Genomic DNA, 24802 nt, shown 5'->3' on the forward strand with positions numbered 1-24802 from the left:
TGCCCGGATCAGAAGCAAGGGCTAAGATTTGATTTTGTCCGCTTGCCACTTCTTCCTGCTGGAATCTAGGAGGAGTTTCCTCTTGTCAGAAAATGTGGTGACATCTGAGACCACTCTCATTTATTTAGGATATTTTGGGGGGGTTGCTGCTCTTGGGGTAATAAGAAAGAAATAATAAATTAACGTTGATTAGTTGTTGGATGAATGCTTCCTCTCCCCTACATCATGTCCACCTGCACTGTGATCTCTGGGCTCTGTATAATGTGTGACTAAGCCTAATTCTGCATTCCCTGCCACTGTCCCTTTATTGCAGCCTGCCAATAAAGGATGCGCATGGCAGGCAACAAGACCTAGCTGAATTCAACTTGGAGGCTCTCGAGTAGTATGTGCTGTATGGGATGTCAGCCCTCTGTGCTTGGGTTGAAATATTGTCCACCAGAATTCTGCAGCTGTTTATTTTGGAAGAGATGGAATGTCTTGCAGGCTTCGCTTTGACTGAGGGATGCTTTTACCCATATAGGTGGGTGAGACAAATGCTTTGTCTCACTGACTATATGGGTGCCCTCTCACGATGTCCTGTATCTAGCAAGGAAAAAGGGAGTCTTGGACATTGCAGACAGAAGCAAAAGAGTGCTTCTAAAAATGTGGAGAAAACATCTAAAGGGGCAGATGGTGGGCTGCCTGGCTTTGGCATACACATTGCTGGACCTCATTGCAACCAGTTTGGATTTGGTCTGTTACAGTGACTCTCTTTGATAAAACATCTGGATAATCTTGGTGACCAGTGTGGCAGAATCAACCTTGCTATTAACCAGGCAATCTGCTTCTGCCTGCTGCTGCTGCTGCTGCTGCTGCTGCTGTTGTTGTTGTTTTTGGGCAAGATGATTATTGATGAAGACATGGTTTAGCTGTCTGACTGTGGGCTGTTTTTGTTACGCTTTGCAAACCAGCCTTTGATTTTTCTTTGTAAACTATGAGTAGCTTGTTTCCAGCAAAGTAATCCATTAAAAATCACCATCTGCACAAAAAGGCAGTCTTGGACAGTGCTTAACAGGTGTATAATTTGATAGTGTGGAGAGCAGCCACCATGTTACTTTTGATTCTCCTTTTTGTTGGCTCACTGTGATGATTAGAACAAGCGTTGTTGTTCTAAACATACCCATGGATGTTTATATCTTTTTCTTTTCTTGTTTTTAAAAATGTAACTATGCTTATTTTTCTGTTGATTGCAATTACCTGTATTGGTTGCCTGCCTTTGTGTTTTAGTTCATACCTTTTCCATACATTGGCCAGGTTTGTCTTATACTGATACAGTTTTGCTTCCAGATTTTCTAAAAGTAAAAATGTGGACCTGGACTTATTCAAATGCAAGTTATAACTTTCCTTTACTCATCTTTGCTTAACTTAAACCAACAAAGAATTGGCTAATCTCCATTCTAGTTAACAAAAATGGAAACCAGTCTGTTTCAGTTTGCAAAACCTTAATATATCACTTCATTATGTTGTGTGTTATTACAATATAAACTATGTAAATAGTTCATATGAATTTATAAACTTTACATAGACTGGAAAATGGTTTTTGGTTACATGCTTGTTTAAAATATGGTCTTGGTTTTGTTTATATAATATGCATTTAATTTGAGCAGTTGGTCACATTTAAAATAACTTCTTCAAACACAGTTTGGTACAGTGGGCAATATTAAAACTATTCCTATTTCTATTGTATTCATAAATATTGCAATAAACCTATTTTGGCTGCAGTAAAATCATATTTAGTAACTGCTTGCTTTAAAGAATACTTTATGATTAAACAGAATCCAAATTCTTCAGCTGAAAGACTATACAGATTGATGTCCTTTGAGGCTACTCCACAAGAAGCCTGGAATTTTGGAGCTCCCCTTTATCACCAGTGGAATGAGACCGAATGCTAACCTGCACTTTGCCTTGGCTTTCTACTCTGTGTTGTCTTGGTGTTTGTGTCTTACTACTTCTGTCTGTGCTGTTTGTCCCCTTCCCTCTTTTCTAACCCTTCCCTCCCCCTCCTCTTTTCCTTTTCATTGTCCACACTGGCCCATCATTCGACAAACAACGCTCCCCCTTTCGTCGTGGTGATCTGCCCTGCTCTGATTGGTGGTTCCATTGCTTGGGTGGCTATGTATTTTGGTGGACCAGTTCACCCAAATATGGCCTTCTCGCTGACAGGTATCACTTCTGTGAGAGATGTTTTACTGAAATCCAGGGCGAAAACGTTACCCTGGGTGACGACCCTGCCCAGCCACAAACGTAAGTGTTTCGCTTTTTTAAATGCTGAGTATAAACTAAGGAAGGAACAGTTTCAGTCATAGTTTAGGAACATCAGACATAGCAAACCAAGAGACTAACAGGCACACCTTCTCATAGTATACTGTCACCTCCTTGTGTTTGCAGAAAACTCTTGAGCTGCAGCTTTGCTGCATACAAGGAGTCTTGTCCTCTCTGCAGAACCTGCTTCTTTTGCCATTTTCTGGCATGGCAGCCACCCATTTTTCATCCTCAGCACTGAGCAACATTTCATGAATGTTCAATTTAAAAGACTCATATTCAAATCCCATTCGGCTATGAACACTTTGCACACCACTGTTCTCAGCATCACATTCTGGAATACATGGAGAATAAATAGTCCTGTCTTTAAAACATATTGTCAAAAATGAATTATTTGAGCACTAAAGCAAAGAAAGAAACCAACCAGTGCTTAAATTAGCTTGTCCTCACAGTTACAAACCTCAAGACCCTTTTTAGTGATAGTTTATGTGCTTTCCTGCAAGCATTGTACAATGAATTTAACACACAAATTGTAACAGGTTTTTTTTTTCATCTTGGCTTAAATATTCAATTTGATTTGGGTTTATTCTTACAACTGGAGATTACAAGCCATCCTTGTCTAAGAATACCAGGTGACAAATTCCAGCTTGACTGACGTTATAGGAATCTTCTGAAGCATACACAGCTTTGTTGTATGTAGCTGTCTTGTTTAGGGAAAGATACTTATAGCCTATAATGTAGCTAAACCAAAGCATGTCCTAATTTATTATGTGTTTTTCTCTGCAGAACCATCTCAAAAGATCATTTTGAGAAGAAAAAAAATGACACACTTGATCCTGAGCCGTAAGTATACTGTGATTCTGTTGGAGCAGTAGCTGCAAAACCGAGCCTCAAATTTAGGTAGTTTACTGTAAGAATCAGTGGGGGAAACTATTGCAGGGAAACTGTAAAAATAATGTCAAAATCCAATAATTTAGAGAGGAATGCATGCAGAAATCTATTTATGCCTGAAACAACAATGTCATGCAGAAACACTTTCAACACTTTAACAATATTGAGGAACAAATATGTATCTAATATGTATTTTTGTTTCAAGGAAGTTAAAACTTGTTCTCTTACCTTGTTCAGTTTTGTTGATTGCAAAGAATGTGGCCGGAAAATGCACCAGATATGCGCATTACACTACGATATTATTTGGCCTTCTGGGTAAGTGGCTCTGAGAGCTATCATGTTTTAATATTGTGAACATTACACGAGTTTCAAAATTCTATGTAGATGCAGGTGATTTGCAACAAAAATATCTTTGTTTTGTGATCAGCTTTGGGAAGATCTGCTCAGCATGTCTGTGATACTGTATGTGGTTGCAATGCCGCTTTTAAATTCTCTTTGTTTATTTTGCCAAGAGTTACTTTGCTCCATCTCTAGTAAAATGCCTTTTAGGGGCTAAGAAATATATAGTCTTTATATATTTGTAGTCATTTCTACATAATGAGCTTAGAAGCTTAGAGCTAAACTTGCTTCTGAGGAACTACTCAGTTCCTTAACATTAGGCTTTGGGGGTCTGCAGTCTTGTTACCCCGTTTGTGGGTTTCCCATAGGCTCTGGTTTCTCTTGTGCTTTTTAATGCAAGTGAGAAGGCACTTGGTGACATCTTGTCTGAATCTGAGAAAAGAATCAGTCTACTGTGAATCATGTAGGCAGCTGCCTTTTATCAGGCCAGGCCATCTCAGAATGGTCTGTACTGTAAAGGCATTCTGTGAATTTCCTAGAGGAATAATAAAAACATGCCAGGTTTAATGTAGTACCAGGTTCCATGTGCGTGACACCTGATGTGGTGCACATGTCACAGTACGTCAAGGAAGTGCCCTTAATGCAGAATGAGAACAGCCCTGGACGGATTCAACACCAGTTCTGTTGGAGCATTGAACGAGGTACCCAGCTGACAAGAAATTGCCTGTAGTAGTCTCTTTGACAGATGCTCTAGGATGCAAAGAGCTCCTCTGTGCAGATCCTAATGGCATTTGGAGCTGAGTATTGCACATTCTCTGCTTCATCGTCCATTGGCTAAGAGACCTGGGCTATTTGTAAGTCTAACACTCCTTTCAGCCATCCGCCCAAGTCACTGGAATCAGCCTTGCAGTGAGTAAAGCTGCTGTTTTCCATGTTCTGCCAGGGTAGTCCCACGAACCCTGTTCATCTCAGCTCTTCAGGAGTTAAGGTGGGCTTCAGCTCCAAGTTAAAAATGCCCCACGGGTGAGAAGAAAACACAGTGCCCTTTGGCACATTTCCTCTTTATGAAGAAAGTGATATCTTGTTAAGTAAATCTTTCTTTCTTTCTGTAACCTTTTATAATATTTTCAGCTCAGGATACATTTATTAACTTTTTGTTGTGTTTTAGTTTCGTGTGTGACAACTGCTTGAAGAAAACTGGCCGAACACGCAAAGAGAATAAATTCAGTGCCAAAAGTAAGTTTATGACCTCCTTTATTGCATATTACTATATTTACATATAATTTCTTAATGCATCTTTTAAAGTATCCCATTATTAAAATATTTTAACTTTTTTTTTAAAAAAAAGGTAACACTGTGGAAGGCTATTCATATTTGGATCTTATTTTGATTCAAATAAGTAGTGGAGTGGGAAAAATAACTGTATTGCAGATCTAAATATAAAGCAGAACTCCACTACTTGGACCTTTTACTCTGTTCCCCCAGCAGAAGACAGGAGCATTTTTAGTATTCCCAGTTTTAGAAACAGCAAGCCTTGTGAAGCGTTTGGTGCTTGTGCCTCCAAGAGTGTGTTTTCATATGGTCTGTTCCTGATCACATGAATACTGCTTGTCACTGCCCCAGTCAGCTTCCCACCCCTATCCTCTCTGGTTCCTGATCTGTGTTGCAAGCCCCTGCTTTTGGTGATGGCTTCATATGTTTTTATTACGAGGCAATGTTCCATAGTAATAAGGGCTATTCCTTTAACATTTGGAAACAAGCTCATGGATTTCCTATGGAGGTTACTTACCATAAAGGATGTTAATTTTACCTTTATTCCTAAATATTGATGTAATGAAATATAGCAGATGAACAGGATGATCTCTTTCTGTTCTTCCCTTCCTCCTCCCCACCCACTAGGGTTACAGACTACTCGTTTAGGAAATCATTTGGAAGAGCGTGTAAATAAATTTTTGCGACGACAGAATCATCCAGAAGCTGGGGAAGTCTTTGTGAGAGTAGTAGCCAGTTCAGATAAAACAGTAGAAGTGAAACCAGGAATGAAATCTAGGTGAGTTTTGCTTTTCTTTTACTGGATTCATCTCATTACCATAACCAGTTGGCTGAATCCATTTCTCTATAATCTCTTCCTTTATTTAAACAACTAACATTTTAATTTCTTGTGACAATGCCATTTCACTATCGTTGTTGTTGTTGTTGTCATCATCATCATCATCATCATCATCATCATCTTAGAATTTTGTCTGCATAGTCTCAGAGCAGGGTATTTTATATATTGGGAACCAGAAAGCCTTGTATGCTGTGCAGATGACAACAACTAGCAGGCAAGACTAGGATGAATTAGGTTAGCTACAAGAACTCCAGATGAGTAATTTTACTGAAAAAGAGTTACTGTAGAAGTCACAACAGATGAATAAAAGCAGTTGTTGTGTTTTAACAGCAAGCCACCCATCCTTATAGAAAATGTTCAAGCCATTGCGTGCTCCCCCCTTTTTGGGGGGTGGGGGAGACCTGGTTTCCGCCTAGCCTTTGTTTTAGTAATGGTCAGATCTGCTATCTTGTTTTTCTCAGGCTTATGTGAGAACTGACTCTCACAACAGCTAGCAGGTAGAGCAAGCTTTTGCTTGGGAAAAATTCAGAAATACCATTCTCAGTTCTCTTTGCCCTTTAAAGAAGAATTCTAAGCAGCTGGGCACTTTATGCCAAATGCAGGGCCCAATGAACCTTGTTTACAAGAACAGCCTTTGAGTGGAGGTTGTGTTTGCCATTTTCATCTATTATAAACCAATAACCAATAACCCTGCTCGAGGACAGATATTTATTTCTAAGCTCTAATCATTAATTCCTCAACTTTTTATCTTCCTTAAAATGGTGTGGATTCCTCTTTCTTGTAGATTTGTAGATTCTCGTGAAATGGCTGAGGCCTTCCCCTACCGAACAAAGGCTCTTTTTGCTTTTGAAGAGATTGATGGTGTGGATGTCTGCTTTTTTGGCATGCATGTGCAAGAATACGGATGGGATTGTCCACCTCCAAACACAAGGTCTTGCTTTGCTTCCTACCAGATTCTGGTTATTCAGTCTCAGCCCAGGCTATCTCACATGGTTGTAGTTGTGGGGGGAAATTAGATGAGGAAGTGCTTTTTATTTATATATAATTTTATTAACTGCCTCAGTCTTGAGGGACACAAGGCAGTGTATAAATCTAAAATATAATAAACACATAAGTGTTACAGTACTGCAATACAAAACAGTAAGCCATTCCGGTGTCAATAACACCACATAGTCAATTCCCAGACACCTTTGGAAGGCCACGAAAGTCTCCCCCTTCACTTTGGGGGACAGGCTGTTCCAGCGGAGATGAGCTACATAGAATGACTGTTTTGTGCCCTATCCCTCTGCACCCCACAATCTGAGGGACCTCCGGCAGGGGCACCTGATCATCCAGACTGAGTGGGAAAGATGATCTCTTGGATACCCAGGCCTCAGGCTGTATAGGTCTTTATGGGTAGTGACCTCAAATTGCACTCAGAAAGACACCATTTCCCAGAGTGATAGAATGTGGCAATTCTGGGACTGCCTAATAATCGGGAGGCTGCTGCATTTTCAGCTCAACTTTCTAGAAGATCTTCGGGGCCAGACCTATGTCAAGTAAATTACAGTAATCCAGCTAGAGAGGCCATGAGCTTCTGAAGGAAAGGCAGGATGTAAATCAAAGAAACAATTGCTCAACCGCTGAGTTTACTTTCCCTTTTGTCACAGGCGTGTGTACATCTCCTACTTAGACAGTATCCATTTCTTTCGCCCAAGATGCCTCCGGACTGCTGTTTATCATGAAATCCTTATTGGGTATCTGGAATATGTCAAGAAACTGGGGTGAGTGTTCTGCCAGGACATTTTAGTAGACATTTTGATGGTTCTGCCTTACATATAATGCACATTCCTCTGAGTGGAAACAGGTGGAATTCAATTATAACCCTCTAGCCAGGGTCAGTCATCACATTTTCCTTACACTGGCATATGAAAAAGCAAATGCCAAATTATTGTATTGTGGTTGGGAAGCGTGGTTGAGAGCCCAGGGAAAGATGTCAGGGGATGCTAATTCATAGTAGGCATAAGAGGAACCCAAAGCAGACAGGAATTCTTCAAGGACATCCATTCATCCTTCCTCACTTACACATACTTTTCCAAACTCAGCTTCCCTCTTCTGATGCAGTAGCAGCAATTTGGATTGATGCATGTAGTGTGCTTTCTGAGGAGAAGTGCAAAAGTACTCATTACAAGAACAAGAGAATGAGCCCAGTGTAGATTAGACTTTAGGAACAAAATCAGTCACTTGGAAAATTGCTCTTTGCTGTGCTTCAGCCTTTAATCTCATTGGGTTATCTTGATTTCCCTACAGCATGCTACAACAAGGAGAAGGGGAAGGGTGGGGAGAGGCGGACAAGCCAGAAGTGTAGACTTCAACAGTCATGTCTATCCTATAGACTTTCAGTTCCTAAATACCTAGTTCAGTTCCAACAGTCCTATATTGCATGTAGTAATTTTCTTTTCAGGTGAAAACAGTTCACACATTTCAAAAACATGTACAATTGTGTGGGCAAGTGTCAATTTTTCAGCCTTCTGGTGTGAAACTTGGTGGAACTCTTAGTTTTTACACATAGGGTCATTCTCTCTATGTTGTTCTTTGAGACTTATACAAAAGCATCATGTGTGAAAATCCCAGCAACTTCAGCAACTTGTGGGAAATAGTAGCAATTCTCTTTCCTCCTGTTAACTAAAAAAGCTTGATCAGCCTATTTAATTGACATTTTCTTTTTGTATGTATGCAAGGCCTTTGAAATTAGCTCACAGCTTTCTAATGAATAATAGGAAATAACATTCTTGCAGCACACAATTACTTGGTATTTCATTTGCATAGAAAGCTTCAAGGTCTAACAGTTGTGTTATCAAATGTCTCAGACTTATGCCTCAGTGTGGTGCATTTAAAAATTCAAGCCACCATTTAGGTGTAAAGCAGTTTAGGTGGCAACTCTGGGCCAGCTGCCCTACTGAGTCTTGCAGAAGCTTGCGTGTTTGAAGCAGATTTTTCAACTTCTTGGGAATGGGATAGGAAAGTAGGAATCGTACACATATTATCCCAGTTTTGTGACCATGTAAGCTCAGAATAGCTTTCTGAGTTGAGCTGGGTTTTGTAGGACACAAATTGTCACTTCCTTCCAACCCAGGAATTACTGAAGAGACTACAGTTGACAGAATACACGGAGAAGGTAATTCTTTGGACAGATGCAAGTAGAAAGTGATTTCCCCCCTTTTTTTTAAATGTAAGATATTTATAGTTTGCCCATTAACCTTAAAGTACTTGAGGTTGCTTCCAATATTTTTAAATTAAAATCAACCATGGAAAACTAAATCTATTTCCTTCCTTCTAGCACACAATATACAAGGCAGTTATCAGTTAAACACAACAATAAAAAAAAATACATAGGAAGTCACTTGTAAGAGAAAGACAATAAAAATAAGAATCAGTTATATAGTGTGTAATATTTACTGGATTGGGGTCTTTTCCTCTTCCAGAGAAGAGGGGTTTTTTTTATTATTCCAGAAAGCAGATCCAACATTATTAAAAAGAAAATTAGCTTCCCTCAATGCTTGGCATTTGCTCGAACTATGGGTTTTGTGTGGATTAAAATATTAAAATTATTTTTTATTAAAATATTGCCAATGCTGTTGTGCTGCAGAGAATGCCTTGGGTCCAGAAACAGCTAGAGATTAATGTCCTGTCCAGTTGTCAAATGGTCAAATAACCAAGGTGGCATATAGGACAAGTTACAAACAGAATATAACAATAAAAGATGAACCAAATAGCAAACCACCATCCAGAGAATACAGGATTTTAATGCAGGACTATTAATCTAATAGTCCTAGATTTTCCAAATCCAGGGCCCAGGGCCTTTGGAAGATCCTGTCTTTATGGCCTTCATGAAGAACAACATCATTGTTGGGGCTACACAAACCTCAAGGGAATGCTGATTGTGAAAGCAGGATCAGCTCTTTTTTAAAAGATATCAACAATGGCAGCTGCTGTTGCCACCATTGCTCATAGGCAATGTATCTGGTGATATGAATGAATGACTAAGTGTAAATGCTAGTTATCTAAATCTCCTTTCTACTGCAATTGAACAGTTAGGGTGACTGCCTCCATTTCTGGGCAAAACTATTATTTAACTGGGATGTTTTGCTTGTGTGAAACTCGCAGGTATGTTACAGGCCACATTTGGGCCTGCCCACCAAGTGAGGGTGATGATTACATCTTCCATTGTCACCCGCCTGACCAAAAAATCCCCAAACCTAAACGTCTACAGGAGTGGTACAAGAAGATGCTGGACAAGGCCTTTGCAGAGAGGATCATTCATGATTACAAGGTGAGGATTTCCTCAAAGAGTGTCTGGAGACATTAGTATCTAGACAGCAGACCACTCTCCCCAGTTGAAAGGGAAATTGGTAGTTAGAATGGCTACAATTCTGGGAGTAAATCAATCACGCTTTTTCTAGATCTCTGTCAGTCCAAAATTAAGCATCAGTACATGTCTTAGGTTTGGATAAACCAAAGGCATTGGATATGGTAAATATACATACAATCATAATGAAACAAGGAAAATTATTTTAAGCCATCCCTTGTTTAAACCAAATATGGGTATATTAAGATAGTTTCATTTTATGTGATGTTTGAAAGCTGCTGTACTTCTGCCATTGCTCTTAGCTGCTCCACTAACACCAGTATGTGATCTTTTTATAGGATATCTTCAAACAAGCAACTGAGGATCGGCTGACAAGTGCCAAGGAATTGCCCTACTTTGAGGGTGATTTTTGGCCCAATGTGTTAGAAGAGAGCATTAAGGAGCTGGAACAGGAAGAGGAGGAAAGAAAAAAGGAAGAAAGCACAGCAGCTAGTGAAACAACAGAGGTGACTAAATTCACGGGTGATGTGGCCACAGTATTGATCAGTTGAGCTATTTGGAATGCAGAACAAAAGGACAAACTCTCCCAATCTGACAGAATTGTCAGTAACATGCCATATTTCCTTTCAGAAGATCAAGGTGGCATGCAGGGGCAGCTCCCTTCGTTTTATCCCCACAGCAAGACTCTGTGAGAGCTTGTGCTAAGAGAAAGTGACTGATCCAGTGGGTTTCCATGGCTGAGGGAGGCTCAAAACACAATTTGGTTGTTTTGCTGGTGGTGTTTCTGGTGTCCAAACTGTTCCAATAATAGACTGAGCTTTGATTTTGTAGCTTGGGCTCCCCCTGCCCCCTCCAATCATGGGTTGATTGTGCTGATAGTTTAGGCTGGAAAGCATGATGTGGAGGGTGTTGTGCTGGAGCAACATGGCAGAGGATGCCCTCTGCCCATCTGCTTGCCTGCCTGCCTCTGTTGCTGTTTTTAAATTATTTGCTGTGGGAAAGAATTCAGGTGAGTGGATTAAATGTGTGCTTCAAGTTTGCCTTTTTGTTGTAGGCAGGTGGCCTGCAAAAGAAAGGAGGTCAGGCAAAGTTTTAAAAAAGGGAGGGGCGTACAAATGTCATTATGACTACTACGTTAATGGTTTTGGTTGGTTTACTGGGCTTTGCCCTGTATTTGTATTCTGTTCATGCTCTTATGTCCAATTCACATTAGGTTTCTGGAGCAGTTGACAGTGTATGCATTCATTGTTATAGTGTTGATATTCATGGAAGAGTAAAGCAATTGTTTAGTTTAGTTTAGTTTAGTTTAGTTTAGTTTAGTTTAGTTTAGTTTAGTTTAGTTTAGTTTAGTTTAGTTTTTATTTTGATTTTTTTGCAGCTGCAAAACACAGGTAGGCTGCAAAGAGAATCAGTTCAATTAAAATGAAATAAAAGCCATGTTTGTCTATTGGGTTTTTTTTTTAATTGTCACCTTGGCCAGTTTTTCTGGGCTTGATGGGCCAGAAGCATAGGCCACTCCCTCTGTTCCAAGAAGGAAGAATGTTACTTCTACAGTTCAGGGACTGTTGGTTCTTTGTACACAGTCCTGCTGAGAGGTGTGTATTTTTCTTACAGAAAATCAGAGTATTGTGGGAAACCATTTTTGTTTAGCTTGTCTAATTTTTCCTTGCCCACTCCTCCTAGCAAGCAGATGTTATCTTCACACATGCCTTGAAAGAAGAACATTTGAACAGCTTCCTGATGTTTTGACAGGGAAGCCAGGGTGACAGCAAGAATGCCAAAAAGAAGAATAATAAGAAAACAAACAAGAATAAGAGCAGCCTTAGCCGAGCCAACAAGAAGAAACCCTCCATGCCTAATGTGTCAAATGATTTGTCTCAGAAGTTATACGCCACAATGGAGAAGCATAAAGAGGTACTATGGCCAAACCTTCCTCATTTCTTTTTCTGCATTCACATTTGCATAATTTAATGCCATAAAAAAGGGAGCACACTGGGGAAGTTGATCCAAGGGCTGCAAAAAGTAATAGAGCATATTCTGTAGGAAGCAGAGGGATCTTTCCCTGAGGTTCAGGCCACATTAAGCAGTGTGGTACCATTGGCAACTGTGTTAGTTCTCATTGGTGGAGATTTTCTCGTGCTCACCTCTTCCTTGCCTTCATGCCTGCAGGTCTTCTTTGTAATTCACTTGCACGCTGGGCCAGTCATCAACACCCTGCCCCCCATCGTGGACCCCGACCCGTTGCTCAGTTGTGACTTGATGGATGGTCGGGATGCCTTCCTCACGTTGGCAAGGGACAAGCACTGGGAGTTTTCTTCGTTGCGGCGCTCCAAGTGGTCCACCTTGTGCATGCTTGTGGAGCTGCACACCCAGGGGCAGGATCGCTTTGTTTATACATGCAATGAATGTAAACATCACGTGGAAACACGGTGGCATTGCACAGTCTGTGAAGTAAGTGTATGTCACCTGCTTGGATGCTATGCCAGGTCTGAATTGTCATGCACACCTGCCATTTCTTTTTAACATACCTTTAATAATAGAATAATGTAATACAGTTAATATATTAATATAATACAATATAATTAGTATAATAGTATAGTATAGTATAGTATAGTATAGTATAGTATAGTATAGTATAGTATAGTATAGTATAGTATAGTATAGTATAGTATAGTAATAATATCTGACTGTGGGTCAATTATGATTTGAGCATCAGTTTCACACAGTGAACAAAGTAACACTTCTCTGTGTGGGAATCCTATAAGAATCCTATTGTCTGAGCAAGGCTGTCTTCTGTATTAGTGGCAACTGATGTCCTTCATTATGTTCTTGATAATTGAATGACTTATTAACAGAAATACAATTGTGACAGATGAACTCTCTCAGGTATCTGGAGTGGTCTGCATGACCATTCAACTTGGGCTCTCCTGAGTATGTATGCATGTGGTCCCCCTGCAGAAAAGAGTAGTGAGACTTTGTGAAGTTAGACTGAACCTTTCTCACATTGTAGGTTGTTGTTCTAAGTGTCTCTCACTTTGCTTTTAAGGATTATGACCTCTGCATTAACTGCTATAACACCAAGAGCCATGAGCATAAGATGGTGAAGTGGGGCTTGGGCCTGGACGATGACGGTAATAGCCAAGGAGAACAGCAGTCCAAGAGTCCCCAGGAGTCCCGTCGCCTCAGCATCCAGCGATGCATTCAGTCCTTAGTGCACGCTTGTCAGTGCCGCAATGCAAATTGTTCGTTGCCATCCTGCCAGAAAATGAAGCGTGTTGTCCAGCACACCAAGGGCTGCAAGCGCAAGACTAATGGAGGCTGTCCTGTGTGCAAACAGTTGATTGCCCTTTGTTGCTACCATGCCAAACACTGCCAAGAGAACAAATGCCCAGTGCCCTTCTGTCTCAACATCAAACATAAGCTCCGCCAGCAGCAGATCCAACATCGTCTGCAGCAGGCGCAGTTGATACGCCGCAGGATGGCAACCATGACCACCCGAAACGTGCCTCAGCAAAATTTGCCTTCTCCTACCTCAGCAACGCCTGGGACCCCAACACAGCAGCCAAGCACCCCACAGACTCCACAGCCCCCTCCCCAGCCTTCCCCTGTTAATATGTCACCAGCTGGTTTTCCTAGTGCAACAAGAACTCCAGCTCCCCCTCCCATTTCAGCTGGCAAGCCTTCCACGCAGGTGACTGCTCCCCCTCCACCCGCCCAGCCTCCGCCAGGAGCTGTGGAAGCAGCTCGGCAGATTGAAATTGAAGCAGCCCAGCAGCAGCAGCAGCAACAGCAGCAGCAGCAGCAGCTCTACAGGGTGAGCAGCAATGGCTTGCCTCCAGGCCGAACAGGAATGGTGAACACAGCAGTAGGTGCGGTGAACCCCATGCAGCAGGTTGGCATGAATATGCCCCGGCCTAACTCAGTGAGTGGCCCAGTATTGCCCAACTTGCAGCCTGGGCAGTGGCAGTCGTCAGCTCCAGTGCCCCAGCAGCAGCCAGGAATACCAAGGCCAGTCATGCCCATGCCTGGCCAACAAACAGTAACTGGTCCAAGAATGCCAGGTGTGCAGCCGCCAGCCCGAACAATTCCTCCAAACGCTTTGCAAGAGTTACTGCGGACTTTGAAATCTCCCAGTTCCCCGCAGCAGCAGCAACAGGTGCTGAATATTCTGAAGTCGAACCCGCAGCTTATGGCAGCTTTCATAAAGCAGAGAACAGCCAAATACGTAGCAAATCAGCCTGGCATGCAGCCCCAGCCCCAGCCAGGCATGCAACAGACTCCAGCTCCACTGCAGCAGCCACCTCCACCAGCAGGGTTGCACGCTCAGACAGGTCTGCAGAATATGAGTGCACTGCCAGCAGGTGTCCCGCGACCAGGTGTTCCTCCCCAGCAACCAGCCATAGGAGGCTTGAATGCACAGGGCCAGTCAATCAGCATCATGAACCCAGCTCACAATCCTGCTATGGCCAACATGAGTCCTCAGTACAGGGAGATCCTGAGAAGACAATTACTGCAGCAGCAGCAGCAGCAGCAGCAAGGAGGGGCCGGGCTGGCAACTCACAGTCAGTTCCAGCAGCCTCCAGGCCCTGGAGGTTACACACAAGCCATGCAGCAGCAGCGGATGCAACAGCAACATCTCTCAATCCAAGCAGGGGCCATGGGCCAGTTAGCTCAGATGGGGCAGCTGAATCCGATGGGGCAGCCAGCCATCGGAGCTGACAGCAGCCCTAACATTCAGCAAGCTCTGCAGCAGCGACTCCTGCAACAGCAACAGCAGCAGCAGCAGCAGCTTAAATCGCAGATTGGCTCCCCAGGCCAGCCCAATCCCATGAGCCCCCAACAGCATCTGCTCTCAGGACAAGCCCCCACATCACACCTCCCTGGCCAACCGATCAGCACCTCCCTCAGCAGCCAGGTGCGCTCTCCAGCACCTGTTCAGTCCCCCCGGCCTCAATCCCAGCCACCACATTCCAGTCCATCCCCCAGGATACAGCCCCAGCCCTCTCCTCACCATGCCTCACCCCAGACTGGCTCCCCTCACCCTGGGTTGGCTGTTACAATGGCTGGCTCCATGGAACAGGGACACCTGGGCAACCCAGAGCAGAGTGCAATGCTTCCCCAGCTCAACCCCCCAAACAGGAACGTGTTACCAAATGAGCTGTCCCTGGTTGGCGATGCCACAGGAGGTGACACGCTAGAAAAATTTGTGGAGGGCTTGTAGCATCACAGCTTCTCTCGTGTTCCTGGACTTCTTGAACTGAAAAAAACAAAGACTTCTAGTTTGAGCTAAACCCTAGATGGGACTAATTCATCCTCTACTTGTGAATGGATGAATGGCTGTTTAAAAAAGAGAATATATATTTTTTTGTTAAAGCCAGCCAGGTGTGGTTAAAATATCTGGTCTCCTTGTTGTGGGTTTTTTTTCTTTTTTGTTTTTTTTAGTTGTTACTGTTGACTTTACTTTTTTAAAGGGGAAAACGAGTCCATTATATTCATATTTTTATTTGTACTTTCAAGACTAAGCAGTGGTGTTTAGCAGAGAAGAAAAATATTCACATTCTAATGTATCCTGCTAAGTTTCTGACATTTGGCAGAAAGTTTTGTTTTGTTTTAGTCTTATTCTATTCTGAATTTTGCAGGTATCCTAAGTATTATTACCCCTGGGAAAGATAGGAACTGACTCTTGCACACACACACACATTGCAGATGTAGAAATTGTTGCTTGTTTCTCTGATAAAACTGGTTTTAGATTTAAAAAAATAGGGACACTCACTACTTAGGACATGTTAATTTTAACAGGGAAGAAGTGTATTCTGTAATTCTTTGATGTGAACTTGAACTGAGGAAAAGCAATTATAGTGTAAATCATGCAAACTCTATAATTACTATAAATATGAACAATTCAAGATTCAATCACTGTATAGAGGGGGGAACAAACTCATTTCTTACTTCTATAGCATATTGTTAAATAAACTGTGTGCAACAGACAAAAAGGATGTCCTTGAATTCATGTACATGGTATTAACTTAGTGTTTGGATTATTTTTTTTGTTATGAAAATGCTGTTTTCAACATTGTATTTGGACTATGCATGTCTTTTTTCCATTGTATATAAAGTATTGCTTAAAAGTGATATAAATTACTGAAGTTTTTAACATGTTTCTGTCCTTTAAAATCCATGTAAGATTTTACATGTTCAGTTTTTATTTGAGCGTGTGCCTGTGTGAGTATAGGTAGATCAATAAGACTGTGTTCACTGAAAGGCATTCAGTAAGCAGTAGTACTCTCTACTTTACAGAACTCTTTGAGGTACTAAAGAGTAATACTTTTATTACTCCCACTAATACTTTTCTGTACTAATTCATAAGAATTAACTGAAAGTTACCAGTATTTGCTTTTTAAAAAGTTGCTTTAGGGAAGGTTCACCAGTTTGACTGAAAACAGAAACAGATGCTTCCTAAAGTAAAATCAAAGAACAGGGTTTTCTGTGTCATAACAATGAAAAAAACTACACGACGTTATTCAGAAGGGGCAAGACAGTATCTTTCTATACTATCTACAAGCATTTATCTGTCATTCTTCATCTGAGGATGGCTTTTGAAGAGAGCAGAATTGGGCAGCTTAACTCTGCCTCATACATTCAACAATCACTAGGAAGCAGTATGTGACCAGTTTTGCCATGTACTGTAATTGAAAACAATTTAACTGTATTTAATGTATTACAATTTCAGTGTAACTGAAACCACCACACAGGATATACACTGTATAAGTACAGAGAAATCCATCCTCCTGAGGAGGGGGGATATGGAAGTCATGTAAAACCCTCCTATGTGGGGACATGACATTGTTTGTTTAACTTGCATGGCTGCCCATCTCATATACATTACTCTGGGCAGTTAACAAAAGATGTTGCAATGTTGGGAACAGACTGATGCTTAAAATAGATTTGCTCAATTTAATAACATAATTGCTTTGCTTTTTTAACATGGGGGAAAGTAAGAAATGAAAAGCAATAATAATAGTTAGGCAGTCATGCATTACTATCTCTAAATGCAAGTTTTAACAGTTTTGGCTCCTGGCTGCCCAAGTGTTTGAGAAGCAAGAGTTTAGAGTACGGTCAGTAAAAATTTTGCCCTCTCACATCATCTGCATCTTGCTAAACGCAGCTTCTCTCTTCTCCCCAGCTTTGCTTTTTTTTTTTTTTTAACCACCACAGCAAGCAACTCCTGGGAGACAATTTCGCAGTGAATTACTTGGGTGGTAGTCTCAGGCCGCATAAACTTCGAAGTTGAGTAAGTTTTTCCTCCCCCATCAGCCAGCCATAGCCCTGTATTTTATACCTGGGGAAAGGATGTGCTGAAGAGACTTCTAGGTGTTAATGGATTGTTCCCAACAGGCATGCTGAAATCACTCATCAGGATTCAATGCAACTCTAAGAACGGGTGTTGCAAGTGGCCAACTCTGACATATAGCAACTCCTCGAAATCTGCTATTTGAGCAACTAAGCAGTTGACTAACTCAGCCAAATTAAGTTTGAGTAACTTAATTTCAGCTGTAGTCTGTAGAAAGATATTTAAATCCTTAGAAAACAAAGTCTTTTATTACCAAACTAGGACAATCCATATCTAAGCCAGTGGGAAAGTGGACTGAAGACTGCCACTGCAATCAAATCAAATCATTTTTTCAAAGCTGCTCTTGGGATGCGAGCTATCCACTGCCCGAAGCCAAAGTTTGGTCAAAAGGGATCAAACTCACTACAAACCCTAACACGGATGATTTTGCCAAAAAACAAAATAGGATAGAGCAAAGAAAAATATATAAATATGAAAAAGGAGAGGTGGCAGCTGACTGGAAAGTTGCAAAGCAAGAAACCTCCAGGAGTTCATCTTTTGGGAGAATGCCACATCCAAAGAGCTCAGCGTCACCTTTGCCCCTTTTTCTTGGATCTATGGAGGTGCTGTTTCTTTTCTCTCCGAGCGTCTGCAGTTGTAAATGTGATGCAGCTGGCATCCAAAAAGTCCAATAACTTGTCCAATGCAATCCTTATGCCATTTTGCTTCAGTTCTGCATGCAATACAGACAGTTCAATGGGCTGGTACAGCAGAATTTGCTGGCAAAGAGATGGGCTGGAATGAATATAGTGCTTCAAGATTTCCAATTTCTGCACCTCACCGCTCTCTGCAGTCTGAGAGGCTGGGACGTCTTCCTCTTTCTCTCCCAGCATGCTGATTTCAAACTCAGTTGAAGAACTAGGAATAGGATGAGAAAGGAAAAGGCAACTTACCTTATTTTTTAAAAAAACTCTAGCATATAACCCAAGTCAAGGGTACTCATGTCCACTACACAGCATCAGTTCAATCTTATCCTCACTTAAGGTTAAATAAGAGTAGAGAATATGGCTGTCTGAGGACGGGGGGGGGAGGTGATTTTTCTAAGCAAAGTTTTTGCCTTCATGCCTCAACATCTGGCAATGCATACTATCAGCCTAAAAACTCAGAATGAAAGAATGAACACACTGCTTCAAAACTGTCCCATACCTCTGAGATGTTGCACAAGTCTCACTTCCATCTGATGATCCAGCTGACTCTTGAGAAGATGTAAGGATTAGGTCTCCAGTGCCACCTCCAGTAGTTAATCTGTTTGCAGGAACAGTTGCTCCCTTTGGCCACCCAAATCCAGCCTCTGGCCTCTGATTACCTCCTTCAGAGATATCTGTAAAGCCATTTGTATTTTGGCTCCCCTGAAGCATCTGATAAGGGGATACAAATTTTCGCTGCAGCTTCTGAAAGGAACTGGTAGCAATCGGCATAGCCTTTTTCTTGGAGTTGGTTCCTGCCTGTTGGTGAGTAAACTGAAAAATTTCCTTCAGTTTTAAAACCATCTGCTGCTTTGGGAGAGCACGGACACCAAACCTAAGAAGAAATGGTGGCAAAACCACAATTGGCAAGTAAGCATAATCAGTAAGGTGCATTTTGTAAATTCTTGCCTAAGGGAGGAACCTGCTTCAATCCTGACAGCACCCACCTGCTCAGTGCCTTCTTCAGCTCCGGGGTGTCCATGTTTGAATAAGGTGGCAAGGGCATCAGCGGAGTAATGCAAGAGGCTTCTTCCCTGACTTGGCAGGCAAGATCTGTAGCAGATCAAAAGGGAACCGAATCAAGTCAGCCACGCAGGCAACACTCTGCTGCAAAACCTGCATACCACCACTGTATGTATTGGTTAGTGGTCCATCGTGAAATCACCCAAAAGTTCTGGAAAAACAGCTGTGAGACAGACATTCCCATCATGCTAATTTTTTTAAAGTTTAAAACAATTAATTAGATAAGCACTTTAGAAGGAGGAAGCCAAAACTGGGTTTCCAGATTGTTGCTCCCCTCCCAGGATCTACAGGAAAAAGGGCTCATCTAAACTAGCAGGGAGCACGAGGGAGATCACTATCTTTTGCCAAACTGAGTAGAGGCCCAGTGCCAAATGAAGCTCAGCCAGTTTCAAGGATTCTGGTCTTGTGCTTCAGTGTGATTGTTCATTGAGCTTCAAAGGGCTTGACAGGTAGCTAAGTAACAGGCAGGAAAAGTGCTCTCATTTTTTTGGCCATGTTACAAAGTAGGCTTATCTGTCAAAGAGCTTGTCATAACTAACCCAAAGCAGCAACTTACCAGAAATCTTTGGAACAGGTATGGAAGCAGACAAACTTTGGGAGACAGGAAGAGCTTCACTTCTGTCAGAGTCTTCTCCAGAACAATTCTGAGAGTTGTGCAATAGCAAATCTCCCACTCCAAAATGGAACGTGGCTGCTGAATTAGCTATACTACCACCACCAGTAACAGGGTGATTGTCCTGTACATCGAACATGTGCACTGAAGGCCCCAAAGGATTTCTGGCATTTATAGTTATTACCTCCAAAGGTTCTGCAAAGAGGCCCCTTGATAATGGTGGCACTGCTAACTGCTCCTCCTCACTGTCATCCACAACCACCACATCTCTCTCTGCTGCATATAGGCCATTGTCAGGCTTCACTGTTTCAAGTGAAGAGGTAGATGAAAGCACTGGCAGAGGTGTATAGCTGCAAGATAATTGTCTTGTCTGGGTTTCATGAGTCCGCTGCTTTTCAAGGCCAGAATTCAACCTGGATTTTTCAACCTGCATGTCATGCAAGCTATTCCAGGTGGACAGAGGAGTTTCAGGCACCACCAATGTCTTTCCTTCACTCCAGCCCAAATTTTCCCAGCAGCTGCCTTCTTTGTGACTACTGAGATTCAAGGGCTGATGTCTTTCACCCAAAGACTGTGCCTCATCACAAACTAGTGTGCCCAACCAATCACCCGCTTTACTCACACCCTGTTGGGGAGGGGATGGGCTCCTGCAATTCAGGACATCTGCAACAGGGCTCACTTTATGCCATGACTGTTGTCTAGAGAAGCCTGAAGTAGCCTCTGTCTGTTTCTTTCCTGCCTCCCATTCCAGCTCTTCATCAGAATCCAATACCACAATATGGTCCCTCTGAACATTCAGATGAGGACTCACTCCACCAGGCTTCTCCAGGCTGCTGACAGGAGGCTTTCCCTTCCTCTTTATATTCTCTTGCTTTTCTTTTTGAGAGGGAAGCCTGTCTAATATATTTGGTTGTGATGCAGATGTAAGCAGAGAGAAAGGAGATTCGAGGTCCCTTGACAAAGTCATCTGGAGATCTTTTGCTGGCACGTGAAAAAATCTTGGAAAATTTCTTGTTGTGGTTTCTTTTACGGCTATGTCAATACTCGGCTCCCAGAGAGAACATTTCATTTCTGAGACAGAAAATTGGTTTGCAGAACTCTCCAGGTGATTTCTCTGACTGGAAACCGCAGCTAAACCAGAAAGAACCTCGTGTGTGGGTTCTTTTCTAGTATCGTCTCTAAAGGGCACTATTTCCTTAAAAACTTGCTGGAACTCAATAGAAAACTTTCTCAGATCCTTTTCCATGCTGGCAATAGAATTTTTCAATTTGGATGCATCGCATTTTATTTCACCTTCCTTAATTGCCATGCCTCTTGTGGGCTTCTCCAGTATCTTTTTTGGGCATGAACCACCATCCTGGCCAATCTTCTTTTCTCCATCATGTCTACATTCAATGCAGACCTTTTCCTTCCTCACTTCATCAGGGGTCATTCTGCGCTGGGTAGCCACAAACTCATAAATTTCCTCCAGTTCCTGCTCATTCATATTGTCACTGATTTCATCTCTGCATACAGATTTTGGTGCAGTTTCTTCATCTTCATCTTGCCACATGGAATTCAGGAGTTCCTCAAAAGTTCCAGCTCTGTCTTTGGCATTGGCTGACTTTTCTACAGATATCCCTTCGCTACGCTGGCCTTCACACAGAACAGCCAATTCATTCACTCCAAACCTGCAACCATGCAAATATACGTAAATGGTCTTTCTCCCGTACACAATACAGTCCATGACGTAAGATAATGGAACTCTTATTCATGCTTTATACAGCAAGCCAGAATGAGCTCTGTTCAAAATTGCTGTACAGTAAGTTTCACAACGATTTCCAGCCAAGCAAATGCCCTAAAGCATCAACACACCAACCTTATTGCCAGGTCAGCCACACCTGACAGCAAATGCTGAGGCATGAAATGCTCAGCTGCGTAGAGGTAGTTCAAAAACAGAGCAACAGCCTCCCCCGAAGCATCATGCAACAGTACACGGCAGACTCCAACTTCTCCATCTTCAGCCACCACAAAACTTCTATGGTCAACCTGGTAGCAGAACAGAAAAAGACACAGATCTCTGCAGCAGCAATCAGAACCCAAGCTTCTTTCCCTGCTTCTTTCAAACCTTCCTCTCACATGTGAAAACTGTTCTATAGTGCAGGCATTCAAAAGTATTAGGCTTTCTGCCACCATAAAAAAAATGGCTTCCAAGTGTGGCAGTCTGCCAATCAAAAGTTCTTCTGCCTAAGTGTTTATATTTTGAAGCACAAGAGCAATTTTTTTTTGCAACATAACCGAACAACACCAACATCAGTGCCCTGTAAGCTAGCCAAAGTTCCTTTGTTCCACTCTGTTATTTTCCTCCAGTTAGATCTGTAAAATTCAACTGACTTCTTTTCATCAAGCCCCTCCAATTGATGCACTCTTTTTTTCTGCTCTTACAGCCTCCATCTTGCTGAATTGACTTTATTTTGCACTGGCCTATTGTAAGGCATGGCTAGTTGCTGCTTACAGGAATAACTTTGTTCTAAGATCTCTGGTTAATCCTGCTGCCTACAGCCACCCTTCAAAAGTTGGGTTCATTGGCTGCAGTCCTCTATAACTGACAAGCGAAATAACTGGCGTGTCCCTCACTAGAATTCCGCTCCTATGGATGAGATATTGGAAGCAGTCTACAAATCTGGATCCAGAACAACAATCAACCATAAACAATGTTAAGTTTTTAGAATGCACATCCCTTAAATATTTTGATGGGTACTTACAAATTGTAAAAGCTGAGGACACCGTGCATACAGTACAAACATATGGGCATAGAAGACTTCCCCGCTGTCCACCTGGATCTGGATATCGCTCAAATGGGGGTTGTTGACCATCTCCTTGAAGGCAGCAGCCAGTGAGCCAAGGGGGAACTAGAACAGGAAACAGGAAAAAATCAAGTTTCTCTTCCTTGGCCCACAAGCAGATAGAAGAGGTTAAACTCCTCGTTCAAAAAAATTAAGCCTTCCATTAAAAAAGGAAGGTTTGGGAAAAGGACTGACTGCAGGTCACACACCTGCCTAATCCCAGAGTCTTCAGATGATCTATATTCAATAAACAGAAATAGCATTTTACATAATATAGGAACCCAGTTATTCCTTTGCTCCTATTATGGTGCTGCAAAGGAACTGCAGAGCTTGCCCTGCTGCATTTGGGGGGATTCTCAACGTTATTCTGCATCTATGTACCCTATGCATACAATTCTATCCTTACTGTTTCACGAGAGCGTTTTCGGGATAGTTGCTGTTGCTGCTGCTCCGATAACCGAATAAAAGCATTTTGCAGAACACCTGGCATCTGTTCTTGCTCTACAAAAAAAATCATCACCATCATCATTAATATAAACCTGGCCCAGAATTACCACCATTGTTATAGGTGAGTACAAATCAAAAATGTTGGTTATATCCTGGCAAATTTCCTTGGGCTCTGTTCCCTTCCTGTTGGGCCTCAGACATCACAGAACAGTCTTCAAGGGGGATAAGGTTTAGCAGAGAATAATACCTTATTTTTAGACCAAGACCATTCCGCACACAGAAACATTTCTCCAAAAAGAAAGACCTCTCTCCAAGGTGATGCTTATTTTATTAATTTATTTGGCCCTCTACACCATTAATTCCCATAGCCTCGCGGCAGCTTACAGAACGTCAAATGTAAGGCTTAAAACGCTGCGCCGCCCCGTCGAGATCCAGTGATGTTCCCGTCCCTACAAGCAGCCTAGTCCTTTACGGCCCTCTGGGCACCCGATCCCACCCCGGGGGCTTGCGCTGGCCGTTGCAAAGCAGCCCTCACCCGGCCGCTCCGGCCGCCCGATGTCCAGGTTCCACTGCGTGAGCGTGAGTCCTTCCCCGGCCAGCTCCAGGAGGTCCTGCAGGGCGTCAGCGTCTCCCCGGCCGCCAGCCAGCTGCCTCTGGTCCCCAGGACCACTCCCGCGGAGACTTCCGCGGGCTCCGCTCGAGAACTGCCCCACCTCCGGAGACCCGCCAGACCCCGGCAACGCCACAGACACGCCGAACGCCGGACCCTGAGGAGAAGAAGACGCGAGGCTGCCGCGCCGCCCAAAAACGAAACCTGCAGCCGGGCCACGGGGGGCTCGGCCCGGCCTCCAGGCAGCCCGGCGCTTCTCACAGGCGCCCAGGTCCCACTCGACGCGGGCAAGCAACGCCGAGCGGCGGCGAGCGCCACGCAGGGACCCTGCCGAGCTGCCCGGCCCTTGGCCCCGGCCGCCCCCCCCGGAGCCCGGGCGGCGAGCGCACCTCGTCTGCCCCCGGCGCCGAAGCCGCGGCGCCAACGCCTCCGGAGGCGCGCCGGCCCGTCAGCGAGCTCAGCCCCCACAGCGAGCCGCGTCCGCCTCCGGGCCCCGCCGGGCGCCCCGCGGCGGCCTCCCGCCAGCGGCTGGCGGGCAGCGGGGGCGTGCGGGGCGCCGCCGGGGCCTCCGACAGTAGCGCGGCCGCGCGGGCCTCGATTCCTCGGCGGGCCTCCTCCGGCCCCTGCAGCAGCAGCGCGGGCGGCTCTCCGCGGTCCTTCTTTTCTAGGCGGGAGAGCAGGCGGCGGTCAGCGCCCCCCCGGCGGCCCCCGCGCGCAGAAGCCCGCGCCGCGGAGAAAAGGCGGGGAACGCGGCTGGAGCGGCCCGGCCCGCCCCCCGGGCCCCCCGGGCCCCCCGGACGGACTGACCTGCCGCGGGCCGCTTCCCCCCCGGGCCGGCCGCCGACGACTCCCCGGCCGCCGCCTTCCGCTTCTTCCTCCCGGGCGGGCGTGCCGCCGAAGGGGCGCCGTCCCGCCTCAGCCCGCCGCCCGTCGCAGCTCTGCCCGCCCCGCGAGGTCCGCCCTCCCCGGCGGGCCGCCGGCGCGCCCCCCCGCAGCCGGGCCGCTCCCCCTCGCCGCGCACCACCGGGGCCGCCCCCCGCCGGCGTCCCCGCGGGGCCTGCAGCCGGAACTCATCCTCCGAGTCGCCCATTTTCGCCGCCGCCGCCGCGCAAGCGCGGGGGCGCCCGCCGCCGCGCGAGGGCCCCCTGCCGCCCGGCGGCCGCGCCGCACCCCCCCCGCCAGAACCCCCGAGCCGGCGCAAAGGACCGCGCGAAGGAAG

At 44.2% G+C, this 24802-nt stretch overlaps 2 protein-coding genes across 5 annotated transcripts in view; one reads left to right on the plus strand and one right to left on the minus strand.

The window, feature by feature from the left end:
• The window catches only part of CREBBP (CREB binding lysine acetyltransferase), a 51817-nt gene extending 35945 nt beyond the window's left edge, over nt 1-15872 (plus strand). For all 4 annotated transcript variants that reach the window (XM_088147776.1, XM_088147777.1, XM_088147778.1 and 1 more), the window contains 12 exons: nt 2203-2283; nt 3088-3144; nt 3430-3507; nt 4700-4767; nt 5431-5581; nt 6426-6572; nt 7291-7404; nt 9788-9953; nt 10328-10495; nt 11742-11903; nt 12159-12440; nt 13036-15872. In XM_088147776.1, coding sequence (XP_088003902.1) covers nt 2203-2283; nt 3088-3144; nt 3430-3507; nt 4700-4767; nt 5431-5581; nt 6426-6572; nt 7291-7404; nt 9788-9953; nt 10328-10495; nt 11742-11903; nt 12159-12440; nt 13036-15210 — 3649 coding nt within the window. In that variant the 3' untranslated portion in view covers nt 15211-15872. The remainder of the gene's footprint in view (nt 1-2202; nt 2284-3087; nt 3145-3429; nt 3508-4699; nt 4768-5430; nt 5582-6425; nt 6573-7290; nt 7405-9787; nt 9954-10327; nt 10496-11741; nt 11904-12158; nt 12441-13035) is intronic.
• A 781-nt stretch (nt 15873-16653) lies between these two features.
• SLX4 (SLX4 structure-specific endonuclease subunit) lies at nt 16654-24797 on the minus strand. Its single transcript, XM_088147788.1, has 10 exons — nt 24391-24797; nt 23973-24247; nt 23509-23740; nt 22933-23027; nt 22446-22592; nt 21560-21729; nt 19645-21371; nt 19013-19118; nt 18526-18900; nt 16654-18237 (listed from the first exon to the last, which is right to left on the minus strand). The coding sequence occupies exons 1-10, from the start codon at nt 24671-24673 to the stop codon at nt 17910-17912; spliced, it is 3738 nt and encodes a 1245-aa protein (XP_088003914.1). The 5' UTR covers nt 24674-24797; the 3' UTR covers nt 16654-17909.
• Between the last annotated feature and the right edge of the window lie 5 nt (nt 24798-24802).

The sequence above is a fragment of the Python bivittatus genome, unplaced genomic scaffold (genome assembly GCF_059951505.1).
Source record: "Python bivittatus isolate LINGU-HERP-01145 unplaced genomic scaffold, Pbiv_v1 ctg000560_np1212, whole genome shotgun sequence".
Classification (NCBI taxonomy): Eukaryota; Metazoa; Chordata; class Lepidosauria; order Squamata; family Pythonidae; genus Python; species Python bivittatus.